Source organism: Oenanthe melanoleuca, chromosome 2 (assembly GCF_029582105.1).
Source record: "Oenanthe melanoleuca isolate GR-GAL-2019-014 chromosome 2, OMel1.0, whole genome shotgun sequence".
Taxonomy (NCBI): domain Eukaryota; kingdom Metazoa; phylum Chordata; class Aves; order Passeriformes; family Muscicapidae; genus Oenanthe; species Oenanthe melanoleuca.
In genome coordinates this window covers 130,705,644-130,719,704 of record NC_079335.1, presented here as the reverse complement: position 1 = coordinate 130,719,704, position 14,061 = coordinate 130,705,644, and the positions used below count along the sequence as shown (strand labels likewise).

The window sequence follows — 14,061 nt, the reverse complement described above, 5'->3', positions numbered from 1 at the left end:
TCACATATTTTTACTTCTCTAAAAATATTCAACTGCTGCTAATGTTAGGTCAGGTTTCTTGACACAAGCTGATTTATTAGAGCTTCTGCTACTTTTATCATTGCATTACACAGAATTGCAGCAATTAGGTATTACAAGGAAACAAAAACTAATGTTTTACAAAATGAATGTTTTAAACAAAAGCTTCATGGGAACTTCTTTGGGTCTCAGATTGTATTAGAAATTGTGAGACTGGAAAGTACTTCAGATATGTCCATTCAGTAAGATTTCAGTATTCAATGAGTTGTACAACTTAGCCTGTGTATTTCTTGAAGATAACATAGAATCTCAGTTTACAGCAAGGATTCTTACTTTGTTTGGGCATCACTATAATTAGATAAGAAATGTTATGGTAAAGCTGCAGAAGAAACTTCTGAGTTGTTAAAACTTTGTGTGCAGTAAAAAAGGTGTTTGCATGTGCAGGCAGCATTTGCTGCCCAAACAGCTGTTCCCTGTTTCTGCTGGGAGCAAGGCAAGGAGGTAAGTTCTGGTGTACAAGGTGCTGCTTTGAAACAGCTTGTGTAGCAGAGGTAGGGAATGCCTTGCTTACAGCTGGTTACAGGAGTCAAGCCAGAGAAGGTTTGAAGTATGTATTATCTAGTAAATGCATTGGGTCTTAAAAAAGAAAAACATTCAAGGACAAATTTTAATTTGGTTTTTTAATATTTTCTATTATAGGAAATACTTTTTAAAAACTTGAGATTAATGTCTGCTTCTTTCTTCTCCTGCAAAGCACCAAGAGCAGTAAGGCTTGATTCTCTTTTCACAGTTAGAGAATTATGACAGAAAGGATTGATAAGGTACAATGTGCTTGTTTCCAAGGGAATTTATGCATTCAAACCTTATTTAATAGTAGATTAGCTAAATAGGTATTAATAAAAATAGCTCAGAGTAATCCAGTCCAAAATGCTGTCTCCATTTTTGCTTTTGTCTCAAAGCTTCTTCCTCAGAAAAAAAAATAGTTAGAAAAGAATATTCTTTATATTCTTTAAAGAATAAACTGAAACCATTCATATATATCAGAAGAGCATCAATGAAATTCACTCCCTCTAACCAAATAAATTATATTTTGTCTTAAATTTATTCTTTTTTAAAATAAATAAATTCCTACTGTGTCCAACTGTTTCCACTTGCAGTTTTTAAGCAGTGTGAAGCACCTACTCGAGGAGAATGTTCTTGACTTTTTGATTTTTTCAGCTTCATAGTGTTATTTTAACTTTCTACAACCTTAGTTTGTTTCTAAATATTGCACTTAAACATGTGGTTTGATAGAAAGAGTCTAGATGAGAATAATAGGTTTGTAGAATGTTATCTACAGTGGAAGATTGTGAAGGAATTCATGTTGTTGAACTAAAAAAAAAAAAAAAAAAAAGAGAGAAAAAACAAACTGAGGCTGTAAGTATTCAACTACATAAAAAGAAAACCATAATGAGGAAGGGTCTTGTCCACTGTATTAGTTTTACAGGGCATGAAGTTATTGCCTCAATTTTAATCAGAGGCTGCTGAAGGACAAAGAATTGCAATGGAGATGATAAAACAGTGGAGTCTCTGTATTTGTGAGCCTTTAAGAACAGGTTACACAAACATCTGCAAGAAAAAACATCAATATAGTTGTTCTGCCTGAGGTTAGGTCCTTCTCTTCATATGGTCTGTGATTACACTAGCAAGTGCAAGCTATCTGGGAGGAAAAGGGAAGGAAACAAAACCTTCCCTACAATTGGAAGCATGTGTGAATTCACTTTTAAAAATGTAGAATTAAAGCCAGATAGTCACCCTAATTGGTCAGTAATCACTGCATATACCTTAGCTTGACTTCTTAAATTCAGTAATTCCTAATAGTGTTCCTTCAGCTTTTTTCTTGTCTAGTACTATTCAGATTGGTGTTTTGTAGATGTTTAGTTTGTTATTTCCCAAAGCACAGGCCAAATAAGGATTACTGTAAAGCCCATTAGTTAAGTATGTCTACCAGATTCCCTGTCCAAACAAGTACATCCACCCGGGGTGATGCAGGCTGCTGGGAAAGCGCCAGCCAAAATCCAGCAATGAACAGCTACATCCATGCTGTAGTGCCCCTGAGCTCACTCAGCTCCACTGTTTCTATTTATGCTGCCTCATGCATAAATATCTTTGCAGCATATTCCTGTGCTTCTCACCTCAGAGCTAGGGTGGGCTTGCAGCCGTGGTACAAAGGGTTCCTGCTGTAACTTCTGTCATGGTAAATGGAGGACATGTTTATCTTGTCTCTCTTTGGGAAGACATCTTTTAACAGCCAATGAATAATCGACCCAAAATAGATGAGGTTAAGTTGTGCTTGATTTATCACTATGTTTAATTATTTAAATTATTTAAATTGCTAATTGTCACTTCAGTATATGCATATAGGGAATTTAGCAATCTTTCCATATAAAGATGGTTTTCAGCTGGCTTAGTATAATGAAATCTTATTGCTTTCATAACTGAAAGCTTCTGCAGCTTTTTAAGTAATTTTTATTGCAATTGGCTGTTATTGTAAATTAGGTTTTCAAGTATTTTGATTATGAAAGGGAAATGGAGTTCAGTTAACTCTAATCAGGATTCCTGCCTGCTGACCTGGTTACCTGTACCACTGCTCTCTGTCATCCTCCAAACATCTGTTCTTTGACCCATTTTCCTTGCTGAATTTGTTGCTCCAGGGTTAGTTCTCATTCCTGTCTGCCAATACTTAAGGAAATAATTGACCTTTTAAAACAAAATAAAAAAGTTATGTTTGAATTTCCTAAGCACTGTGAACACTCTACAACATAGTATAAATAATGAATGGAGTAGAGTTGCAATACTACTATTTCTGCAAAAATTATATTATTTGATTTGACAAATGCTAAGCCTTATGAAGATTTATAATAATGATTGTCAGCTTTTGCTGAATTAAAAAAATTGAGAAAAAGCACTTAGATATGAAATTATAGAAGTATATTGTGCTTGACAATACCAACCTTTATAGATAAAAAGTTTTAAAAAAAATATTTGCTGAAAGGCATAAATTAATTTCAGTAACTACAAAGGACGTTCAAATTGTAAAAATAATAGAGGAAGTAAAAGCTGTCTGGCATGCCAAACAGACTTTAATGTGATTATTAGGTACAGGTTTTTTAAATTAAAGGCAAAGAGATCTCAGATTTCATACTTGTGAAGTAATATCATTCACTTGTCTTACAGGATTTAAACTGATTCTGTTTGCTCCTGCAGCCACTAATCTCATGCATTTGAGTTGGAAAAACAGACTGATTGGGATTTGCTGCTTGTATAGAAGAAACTGAGGTAGACAGCAAAACAAAAGCCAGGTGGCAGACATTCTGAATTACCATGAAACCTGAAAGCATAAGGTTTGGGGGGTAGGTGCTTATTATGTGATATCTCTTGTATGCCCAAGCAACAGTTTGTCTGTAAGTCTGACTGTGTGAGTTCATACTCATTACACTTTATATGTCATTGTAAAATAGATTTCTTATTTTTGACAAATGCAAGCTCATTACTTTGGCAACAAGAAAACATCTCTATGAGAAATGTTCCATATGTAAAAGCTCATGAATTTATTAGGTCTTTTGCTTGTGGAGATTAGCTGTTTTCCTAAGACTGTTTTACATTTCATTTTGTGTACTGTGTCTGTGTTAAGTCAGTTACAGTGCAGTCCAGTTATATGTGGATAATCTGAAACATTCACCCTTAGCAGTTTGCATATATTTATGTAATCAATAGTTCTCCCGGTTGGTTATTGAAGTATAAAGACCTAAATCAAGGTCCAAGAGAGGTTATGAATATCTAAGATGGAGTTTAGATAATATATAAGTCATGTAGATCCCTCAATCTGAGAGTGAAGTCTTCAAAACACCTGTCTAATCCCACAGACACACCAGAGTGACTCTGTTGATACTTGGAGGGTAGAAAAGGTGGTTGCTGTTCACAGCATTCACTGTACAATTTTATTCTGTGCACCCCTACAGTTGCCCTTGCCATTTTTACAGGGTTGGGCAGTACGATGCCCCTTATAAACAAAATGGATTTTTGTCTCAGAATGCATGACCAGAACATTATTCTCACTTTAAGGAAAAGTTTTTTTTTTTTACAGAAGGCAGTGGGACAACAATTTTTGATCCAGATAGATGGCTTGTGAAGGGGTTAAGCCAGTGATGCTGCAATTTTTTATAGTGGTGTAAATTAATGTAATGTCTCACACAGCTCACAGTGAGCTGGGTTTGAATTTCATTGGAGAATTCAAATTTATGACTGTCAAAAAATGCATTTTGCATTCTCAGTAACAAAATAAGATGTCCAAGTATGTTCTTGCAGTGGGCATTTGAGTCAGATTCCTCTTCTGCATAGGACAGAGCTAAAGACTTTCTCATGGATTTTAACTGACAAAAACCAAGCACAGTATGAAGTCTCGAGCATTTTCGCAAGACTAATTGTAGATACTTCCTCTTGTGTCCTGAAAAAAAAGAGCAATTCTTTTGCTGCTTTAAATTAACTGTTTGGGGACCTAAACTGGAGAAAATTCTGCATCTGGTGAATTAGGTCAATTTTTTTGGTTTTTTGGCAAGCCACATCTTAAACTGCCTCATAATTAAACTAATAGTTGTTTTGGGGATTTCTATTACTGTGGTGAAGTTCAGAATCACACACGGCTTCAAAGTCACAAGCAGAAGAAAACTGTATTGGTGCTGGCTGCAACTGCTGGTTCTAAGCAAGTTCAGTCAGATTCATAACATATTTTGTAGTTCTTGCAAGAATGTTCTCCTCAGAATACTCATTTGCTGTGTTAGTATCAAATGGTGGCTAGAGATTAGTTACATTAGCAACCTTTGTGAAAGCTTGTAACACTCTACTAAGCTAACTGTTACAAGCAGTTACAAAGGTACATCTGATTTGAAATACTTATTTCAAGTGGTCTTGTAAGTTGCAAGTGAGGACACTTGGAAAAACGGAGAATGATTTGGCTCAATGTCTTAGTATTTGAAGCTTCCCCAGTCTGGTAAAACTGAAAGACCATTTTAGTGTCTAAAAGTGAAGTCATTGTATAAAGCAACAAATTCTGAGTCATATGGAAATCAAAGAATGGGTCATTATTGTTGTCTGACTTTGGTCAAACAGTGTTTGATACAGTTGTGGCTGATATGAAAACAGCTGTTTAGTTTGAAGGAGAATTCAGTACAGCAGGTAATATTTTGGTTACAAGAGGAGAACTTTAAATTTGGCAAGTTATTATGTGTGGTTCTGGAAGATCCACAAAACTGTAGATCTGTAAAAACCTACTACTTTGGCAGAGCCACAAAGACATTAAAATCTTTCTGTATCTGGCTTTCCCTTGTAAGAAAAAATATGATTACAACTCAAATTAGCCTCAAAGATTCAAGAAATTTCTTACTGCTTTGTAGTAACCTCAACTACTCACAGGCTGTGTCCACATAATTTTTTCCTGTAATTCTACTAATCTTGGCATTTTTTCATGACATAACTAGATGGGGAGCATGCAGGAAAATAACAACTGGTTGTTTAAATGTAGATTTTCTTTCTCTACAAAGGAAGAAAATATCTCTATTATTTTCTCAAAATATCATTAGAACCCAAGAGGTTTTTACTTCTGTAACTATCTGCTGCAATCCTAGTCAAAATGCTATCCTAGAGAAGGAAGGTGGGTTGTTGCCCACAGAAGATTCCTAGGACACAGTGAAGGGTGAAGGCTTCAATGGCACATGAGTGCCCTGCAGAGCTGGGCTGGGGATGGTGCTGGAGGGCTCAGCTGAGCTGGTGGCTGCTGCTGCTGTGAGAATGGGGAATTGTTCTTCATCTTCTGCAAAAGAAGATACGACACACTGTGTCTGTGTTTAGCACCAGTAGGATCACTGTACCTGACTCTACAGGGTTTTCCCTCTAGGTCTGTCATAGTTCTGTGCTTTTTTTATCTCTGCCTTCCCTGCAGTGTGAAAAGTACCCTCTCATTCATGTGATAGCAAAATTTGCTTTTGCCTGTGCATCTAAGAGGTTTTTAAGCTGATATTTTTTTCTTATATATCTCTGAAGTATCAATTGTCCCATCTGAAAGAGGTGGCAGGTGTCCAGGGTAATAAGAGATTTAACATCTGGATGGTCATGATGAGGAATGTTTTTTACTGCTAGGTGTCTTGTTAAGTAGCAACTGGTCTTTGTGATCTGGACTAATTGTTAGCAGTACAGGAGGAAGCCAGCTCTGTCTGGCTTTCATCACATAAAATCATCCCACTAATCCCACTTGCTTTCGATAGAAGCTTTTTATAGCTGAAGAGCTATTGAAACTGAGTTCAGAAGGGAGTTCTCAGAAGCAAATTGTTCCTGTGATTTCTTTCTGTAGGTCCCATAGTAAGATAGTTTGATTTCTACTCTAGCAATTTGATTGCTTGCATCCAGGTTTTTTTTGGTCATCTTTATCTGTCTAAGGAAATCTGTTTCACTGTGTATGATATTACCTGACTTTATTTGTGACTTGTGTTATCCCTGGTGGACTACAACATTTAAAGTTGATTCCCATAAAATAATGTAGTGTGTCTGTTCAGCAGTACAAATACTTGCAGGAATATGAGATCTTCTGTCTTCTGTTTTAAATCAATTTCACAGTCTTGATCCTTATTATTTAAGGTGTCCCCAGACACAGGATTTCTTATGGGGGTTGGTTGATACTCCGGTGAAAGCTGTTGTCAATAACAGCAGGCTTTTAGCACACCTTCTCACAGTCAGGACAAAACTCATAATTTAATATACATGAAAACTGTAATTTTGAAGCATTATGCAGGAAAAAAATAGCAATAATAACTATAAGAGAGTATTTTGCAACTGCTTCATATTTTGAATAATTTTTTCCAAGTATGTTACCTGTTAACTAATGAAAATTATATAAGATTATATAAGCAAACTATGATAAGTAATTGAGTAGAGGAAGCAATAGAGCAACTTATGTTGCATAACTTAGTGGTTTTTTTATGAATCAGTTAGGAACTAGCTAGTAACTAACACTATTCACCCCTGAAGAGGAAATTTAAATTGATATTAAGGATGTCAAAAAGTATGGAGGACTGGGCAACAGAAGAGTCTGCAGATTTGAGTGGCAAGAACAATGATTAAACTCCAACAGATCAAATTGAAATACAATTTCATATGTTCCATAGGCTGGATTCCTAATAATCCTCAGCAGTTTAATACCGACATGTTAACGATTCTTGCCCTGTGTCAGCATCTGGAATGACAATGACAGCTGAGGCTGATGGACACATAAATCTGAAGCCTAAATAAGTGATACCTGAACTCTCTATGAACAGAGCTGGAGTAAACATGAACTGTACTTAGCACCTGGAAAAGGACTTGCAAACATCCGTATGAAGAAGAAAGCTGACAAAAATAATAATAGACAAATAATCTTCCCCTGTAACCTGTGAATGATGATAGTAAAGCTGTGGGAAGCTTGATGAGTTGTCAAATTTATGTCAACTGAAGGTACTTGTTCAATGTTTGAAATAGTAGATTTTCAGTATCTAAACCATACACACAGTTGTTATTTCCAGCTTATGTGGTGAATGTTCAAATTGAAAGTCTATCAAAATATGAACAGATATCATAAAGCCTTAAAAAGATAAAGTCTTGGAAATATTAGATGTGATGAATGGAGTAACTTAATACTTGGTTTCACCAAGCTATAATGAGTGAAGCTGGCCAACACAAGATAACCTATGGAAAGACTGTTACTCCTGAATTTTTTTGCATGTAAGCGGGAATACAAAATGCAGCCAGGTCTGGGAATAAGCCAAAATCCTTCATGGATCAAATGGAGAGGTACAGTTTAGATTCCAGTCCAATTAGAAGTGATGTGCAGCAAAATTTATATCTGTTACAGGATACATACACTAACTGAATTTGGGGACACCTGTCTTGTAAAGAAAACTGAAATTCAGCTGATTTGCACCACTTACAAAGCAAAGTCTGTGTTGCACGTGTAGTCTCAGCTTGAAAGACAGAATGATAATTGCTGATCTCTGAAAATGCCAGAGGTTCAACAGAGAGAAAACTGAACTCAGTTGGCACTGAGGCAGCAGCTCATGGTACCTGTCTTTGCTGGCAATTCATTCTGCTCTGTTTTATTCAGGGAATCGTTTCTGCTCTCTTTTTCTTGCCTTCATGTCCTTATGAGCAGGCTGTAAATCTCTGAAAGACCTACTTTAAAGATAGCAAGATGGCTTAGAGACAGTTTTCTGGAATACATGAAGATAGATCAGGCCTTGTCATGTTTACAATGAATCCACTGTGTCTTTGCAGGAAGCTCTAAAAGCTACTTATTTGCATGGCAAATTCTTCTCCCTCTTTTGAAAATAATCTATTATAATCCAATTTATATAACATGATTTCTATTTAAGAGATGCATGGCAGGATACCACTAAGGAACCATTCTGTTCAGCAGTCAGGAGTGGTTTCCGTTCCTCTCAGCCTTTTAAATCATTGGTACTGCTAAAGATGGAACAACATTTCAGTTTTGATTATTTTAGAATATAATTTTTTTAAGGAAGGCAATTTTTATTAATGGATCACATTTATCAAGGAAGATCCATTTTGTTGTTTCAAAATTGGGATCACAGAGATCCCAGAGCTGTTAGTGCCACTTAAAATTATCTGTTCATATTACAGTATTCTGACATTTTTCTTTGAACAATTAAAACTTTATCGTACTGCAACACTAGAAACTGGAGTTTTCTGTGCCAGATGTCTACCTCTGGATAAAGGTTTTGGTTAATGAGAGTTGGGATTTCATTGTTCACAGAGTTTTCATTTGAACTTAATCATCCCAGAAAATGAGGCTTAATTTGTAGGGAAAATAGACCACTTTGCCTTGTTAAGTCTTGCTGTCATTTCCTTAAGGAGATCCAACACGAGCCTATTTTTACAGCAAACTGCTGCAATTTTGTGGGCAGAAAGGTGGGTGGCAGGAACCAAACAGACCAGACTAGAAGCAGATGGTACCAAGGTATTTTAACTGTTGAGGTGCTCACTTATGAATCTTGTCACAGAACAAAAATCCTGAATCTTAATATTTAATTCTTCTCACAGCTAAAGGCTTTACAATGCTCTGGCAGATTTGCTCTCTAGTGCTACTCTGAGTAAGGAATAATTGCTATTGTTAACATTAGGTAGCTAAAACAGCTAAGTCTTTGCTGTGGCTCAGAAGGCCTAAATGACTTCTTTTGGGGTTAAATCCCATAAATCCCACACAGAGGAATTCCTGACTCTGTAAGTGATGTATTTTTTATTTTTGCTCTGGGCAGCACACTACCACACATCTTACACTACATGGATATTAACATCTGAGGTCTGAGGTCCCAGGTTCAGAGAGCAGGTAGCACAGAGAACCCACCCCATGTAGTATCAGGTTTGATCAGTTGTTGCCTGTTCACATTTTAAATTTGATTTAGGTGGTTCAGACTACTCGATTTCAATTTCTAGCTTTTTTAGTAAGTCCGCACATTCAAAAAGGAAAAAAAAAAATTATATCTAGTATTGATCAAACATTTTCAGTAATAAAAAGATTGTGTAATTGTTTGAATACCACATTTTAAGATGTTTTTTTGTGCTACCTGAATTTGGGACTGTAGGCTGCTACCTAAAAGGAGCTACAAGAGAGCTGGAGAGGGACTTTTTACAAATGCCTGTAGTGACAGGACAAGGGACAAGGCTTTTAACTGACAGGAAGTAAGTTTAGATGAGATACTAGGAAGAATTTTTTTTACTGTGAGGGTGGTAGGGCACTGGAAAAGGTTGCCCAGAGAAGTCATGGATGCCTGGAAATGTTCAAGGCCTGGTTGGTCCAGTGGAAGGTGTCTTCATGGCAGGAAGGTTAGAAGCAGATGATTCTTAATGTCTCTTTCAACCCAAGCCATTCTATAATTCTGTGATCATTTTATATAACAAAGATGCTAAGAAATTAAAGAATCTTAATTTTAAGTGAAGCCCGGCTTGTTATCTCTAGTGAAGTCCAGAAATTTGGGATGAGGAAGCTCCTTGTTCTGGGTGGGGAGAAAGCCTGCTTGTTTGCTTACAAACAGAACACATTTTGAAACAATTTTTACTCTAAAAAATCCAAAAATGCTAAAACTAGGTTATTTTTCTCCCAGGACTGAGGTTTCAGTATACCTGGAGCAGCTGAATCAAGCAGCCCTCTATCCTCTGGACTATGAGTAATAACTTTTGCTGCAGTACCAGGACTCAGGAGGTGTCTTTGCTGATGTTTGGCAGTCAAACTGTTATCTTTCATTTGAGGACTGAATGCCTGTCCACTTATGTGCTTCATCATCTGCACCTATGCGGGTTATTTTGTTCTTTTGTTCGGTATTGGGAAACTAATATATAGACGATAACTCGTTTGGGTTCTTTCCTCCTATCCTTGTGGTATTTTTAGGCCAGAAAATTGGGGCTTAACAAGGAAAGAAAATAAAATTTGAGTATATCAACTCAATTTGGTAAATCAACTTTGGTGTATTATGGTGATAGTAATAGAAATGTGTACCATCGTTTATATTATTTTAATAAGCCAGGAATGGTTTAGAAAGAGCAAAATCTAGAAGGTTATTTTAAGCCAGTTTGAACTCCACATATGAGCAATGCAGCCAAAGAACAACAGCCACATCATATTTACTGTGTCTTCAATGTAGGTATTTTGTGGTAAGGTAATAATGAATTATTTAATACCCCTAATAATATAATTTTTTAATAGTCCTTCATTTTTGTTGTTTTCATGCAGGTTACCCTGAAAGCCAAACAGGTGAAGGATTCTGTTACACATACACCAGGTGTGTGCTTATGAAAATTCTTGGGTTTGGGTGATAGTTGTGCCTTTCAGAGTCTGCTCTGCAGAGATTTTTGCAACTTTGCCTTACTTTGAGAAAAGAGAACTGCTGGGTACTCTAAGAGAACATTTCCCTTTAGCTACATCCTCCCAGGCTTTCTTATTTTGTTTTTTTGTGGGGTTTGGTCATTTGTTCAGGTTGCTCTTTTTTATATCATGTGGGAATTTAGTAGCACTTCCCGTAGATCAGATAAGCTCCTAATTGGCAAAGTTCATCACCTTGATGATCAAGTGAATGCTTTGATTTCTCTATTTTGTTTTTCTTAAGCTGTCAGTCAAGAAGAGTTCTTTGTCCACTCTGCACTATTCTGAGAACCTTTAATATGTGGGCAGTTCCCTGCTTGTTTGTGGGTTGTTTTACTTTTTCAGAAGTAACAGCAGTGCTTCTAACAGGTATCATTAGGCTCTCGGAGCTTAAAACGCTGGCTCACAACTCCAAAAATTTCAAAGTCAACATGAATCTGCCGGATCACATAATCACCCAGCGGGAAAGGGAAGAGGAAGTGGAGGAGGAGGGGAACTACAATCTTGTATCAGAGCAGATGGATATCCAGACAGATCCAAAGGAGACCATGACAAGTGAAACTAGACACCGCAGACGAAAGATTGTCAAAGCACCTGAAGCGGCTGTGCTGGCAACAAAAGAGGTACCAGAAGAGAAGGGCAGAGGGAGACGCCAGAAAGATTTTGATAACACTGAGCAAGAGGAAGAGAGTGATGATGAAAGCAGAAGAAGGGAGAAAAGCCGTGCACCAGAAGAACTGTGGACTCAAAATCAACAGAAACTTCTTGAAATGGCCTTGCAGCAGTATCCAAAGGGAACATCGGACCGCTGGGATAAAATAGCAAAATGCGTTCCTGGAAGAAGCAAGGTATGACTGGTTTTGACTGAACTATAGCATCAATTGAGGGGAAACATATTTATTACCAATTCATGATTACATTAGGAATGAGGGTCCATATAGAAAGGTGAGACCTTTACTTGACTTCTCAGTCCAGACTCAGGTGACCTAAAGAGCATTACTCTCACATTTGTTGCTTTATTTAAAACATTTTTCCATTTATTTCAGCTTGTTTGATCTAATACAGAAAATGCTGAAGTAACTCCTGTTTCATTTAAAATACCTACTTCTCCTCTGCCTTTCAGATCTTCAATTGCAGGACAAAATTAGATTTTAAAACAAATTCTGATTCAAAGGTAGTAACCAAACACTGATGAATTGCTTTTCTTACACTTTCACAATACATTTCTCAACCCATCTCAATGAACAAACAAAATAAGTAATCTATCTGCAAGTGTTAAATGCTCAATAATCAATCTAATGTTATTTTTGTAAGTATAATTTTTAACAATAGCATGAATTGTCATTGATATAGATGGTCTGTACTAGATTTTCCTAATAGTTGTGGTAGCTTAGTTTGCTTGGTTCAGCCATAGTAGCTGCAGAAAAGCCCTGTAATATTTGTGACAAACACAGTGAGGGAGCAGGAAGTGTGGTGGGGAAGGATTTGGATCTCTCTGGCTCTGAAGTTCTGCAGTTTCTGGTGTCAGCAGGTACTGCATTAGTGACCTTGAAGGCTTGGCTTAACCTGCCTGCAGTGTGGCTCACACCAGAGTAACTGTTTTAAACAGATACTGCAACACAGCCGTTCCATAATTGCTCTTGCAGTCATTGTCAAGAAGTACTGGGCAACTCTTTCTTGGGTTTGTGTGTTCTTCAAACAGATAAATGAACCACTAAGAAATGGAAATTGCAAGTTCATTTTTCTAATCCCCTCTTCACTAGATGTAATTTCCCTTCTCAAATCCAGTGTGCAGCTTTAAAACAAGAAAATGGCCAATCAAGAAAAAGACCAACAAAACCCCCACAACAAAAACCCCCCACAAACAAACAAAAATAAAAAAATAAAAAATAAAATAAAAATTTTTAAAAAACAGCAAAACCCCAGACCCAAACAAAAAGCCCCTACACAGCCCCCAGAACCCAGCTGCTCTTTTAGAATAAAGTAGCATGTATAGAGTTAAAGCAGTATTAAAATATCAACCTTTGAATAACACTTTTGTGTTTCCTTTCAGGAGGAGTGTATAGCAAGATACAAGTTGCTTGTTGAACTGGTACAAAAGAAAAAAATGGCTAAAAGCTGAATGTTGTGAGCAAGAAGAGATATAGCTCATCTTTGTCAAAATGGGGTTTTAAATCTCATATGCAGCAAATTGCATTTTTGTACCTCAGTATTTCTATACGTCATGTGCCTTAGTAGAAGAAAATATTAATAAATCTTATACAATCTTACCTGGTTTGTGTGTTGAAGAATGAAGGTGTGTTTGTATTGAAAAGCTGCTTATGCAGATGTGTGATGACAGTCTAAAAGTTAGCTTCAGGAAAATTCCCTCTGATAATCACATACTGAATCTGGTAGGTTTGCAGCCAATGGATTTACAAATAACTTATATTTGTTTTGAAAGAGAGAATTGACCTGAAACTGTTAAGCAAGCACTTAAAATATATTTTTCTTTCTTGCACCTCTAAATCTAAGACCATATGCTTATAAATACCTTATTCTTATAAATATCTAGTAATGCTTTGAAATAAGTAGTATTTCTAATATTAACTTCTACATATATTTATGTGCACCTGCAGTATCTTCTTTTGGAAACATAGATACAGAATAATGTATCAAATTTTTTTTTCACAGAGAACTTCACGGCTTAACTGCACTGGAAGTTAAACATATTTAGAAGCTGTGATTTGGGTGCTAATCAATGGAACAGGAATTCTGTGCTACTTTGAAGGAAGAATCTTAGTGAGATAAGTGAGGTATTTTAAAGAAGCATCAGGAAAACTTGACTTTCAAAAGCTTTTAGTCATCCAGAACACTCAATGAGAGATGACAAGATGTAAAGCACAGTAATTGAAATGGCTGCAAAGAAAAGCTGCTAGAATGGTGAAGTGAATTGGTGAAAATTAATGGGTGGAGCTGGGGTAGAACATGAGCAAATGGAATTGTACTGTTCATAAAAAAATAGACAGGTAATGGGAATATTTCTGCAGTTTCTAAAAGAGAAAGTAATGGGAGAGTTTAGCCTGTGAGGAAGAGAGAGTCATGTTTCTTTTCCACTCTGGCTT

General features: G+C 36.5%; 1 protein-coding gene across 1 annotated transcript in view; it reads left to right on the top strand.

The window, feature by feature from the left end:
- DNAJC1 (DnaJ heat shock protein family (Hsp40) member C1) overlaps positions 1–13,227 on the top strand; it is a 106,306-nt gene extending 93,079 nt beyond the window's left edge. The window contains exons 10-12 of the mRNA XM_056484858.1: positions 10,829–10,877; positions 11,327–11,805; positions 13,011–13,227. Of these exons, the coding sequence (XP_056340833.1) occupies positions 10,829–10,877; positions 11,327–11,805; positions 13,011–13,079 (597 nt within the window). The 3' untranslated portion in view covers positions 13,080–13,227. The remainder of the gene's footprint in view (positions 1–10,828; positions 10,878–11,326; positions 11,806–13,010) is intronic.
- Positions 13,228–14,061: the final 834 nt, after the last annotated feature.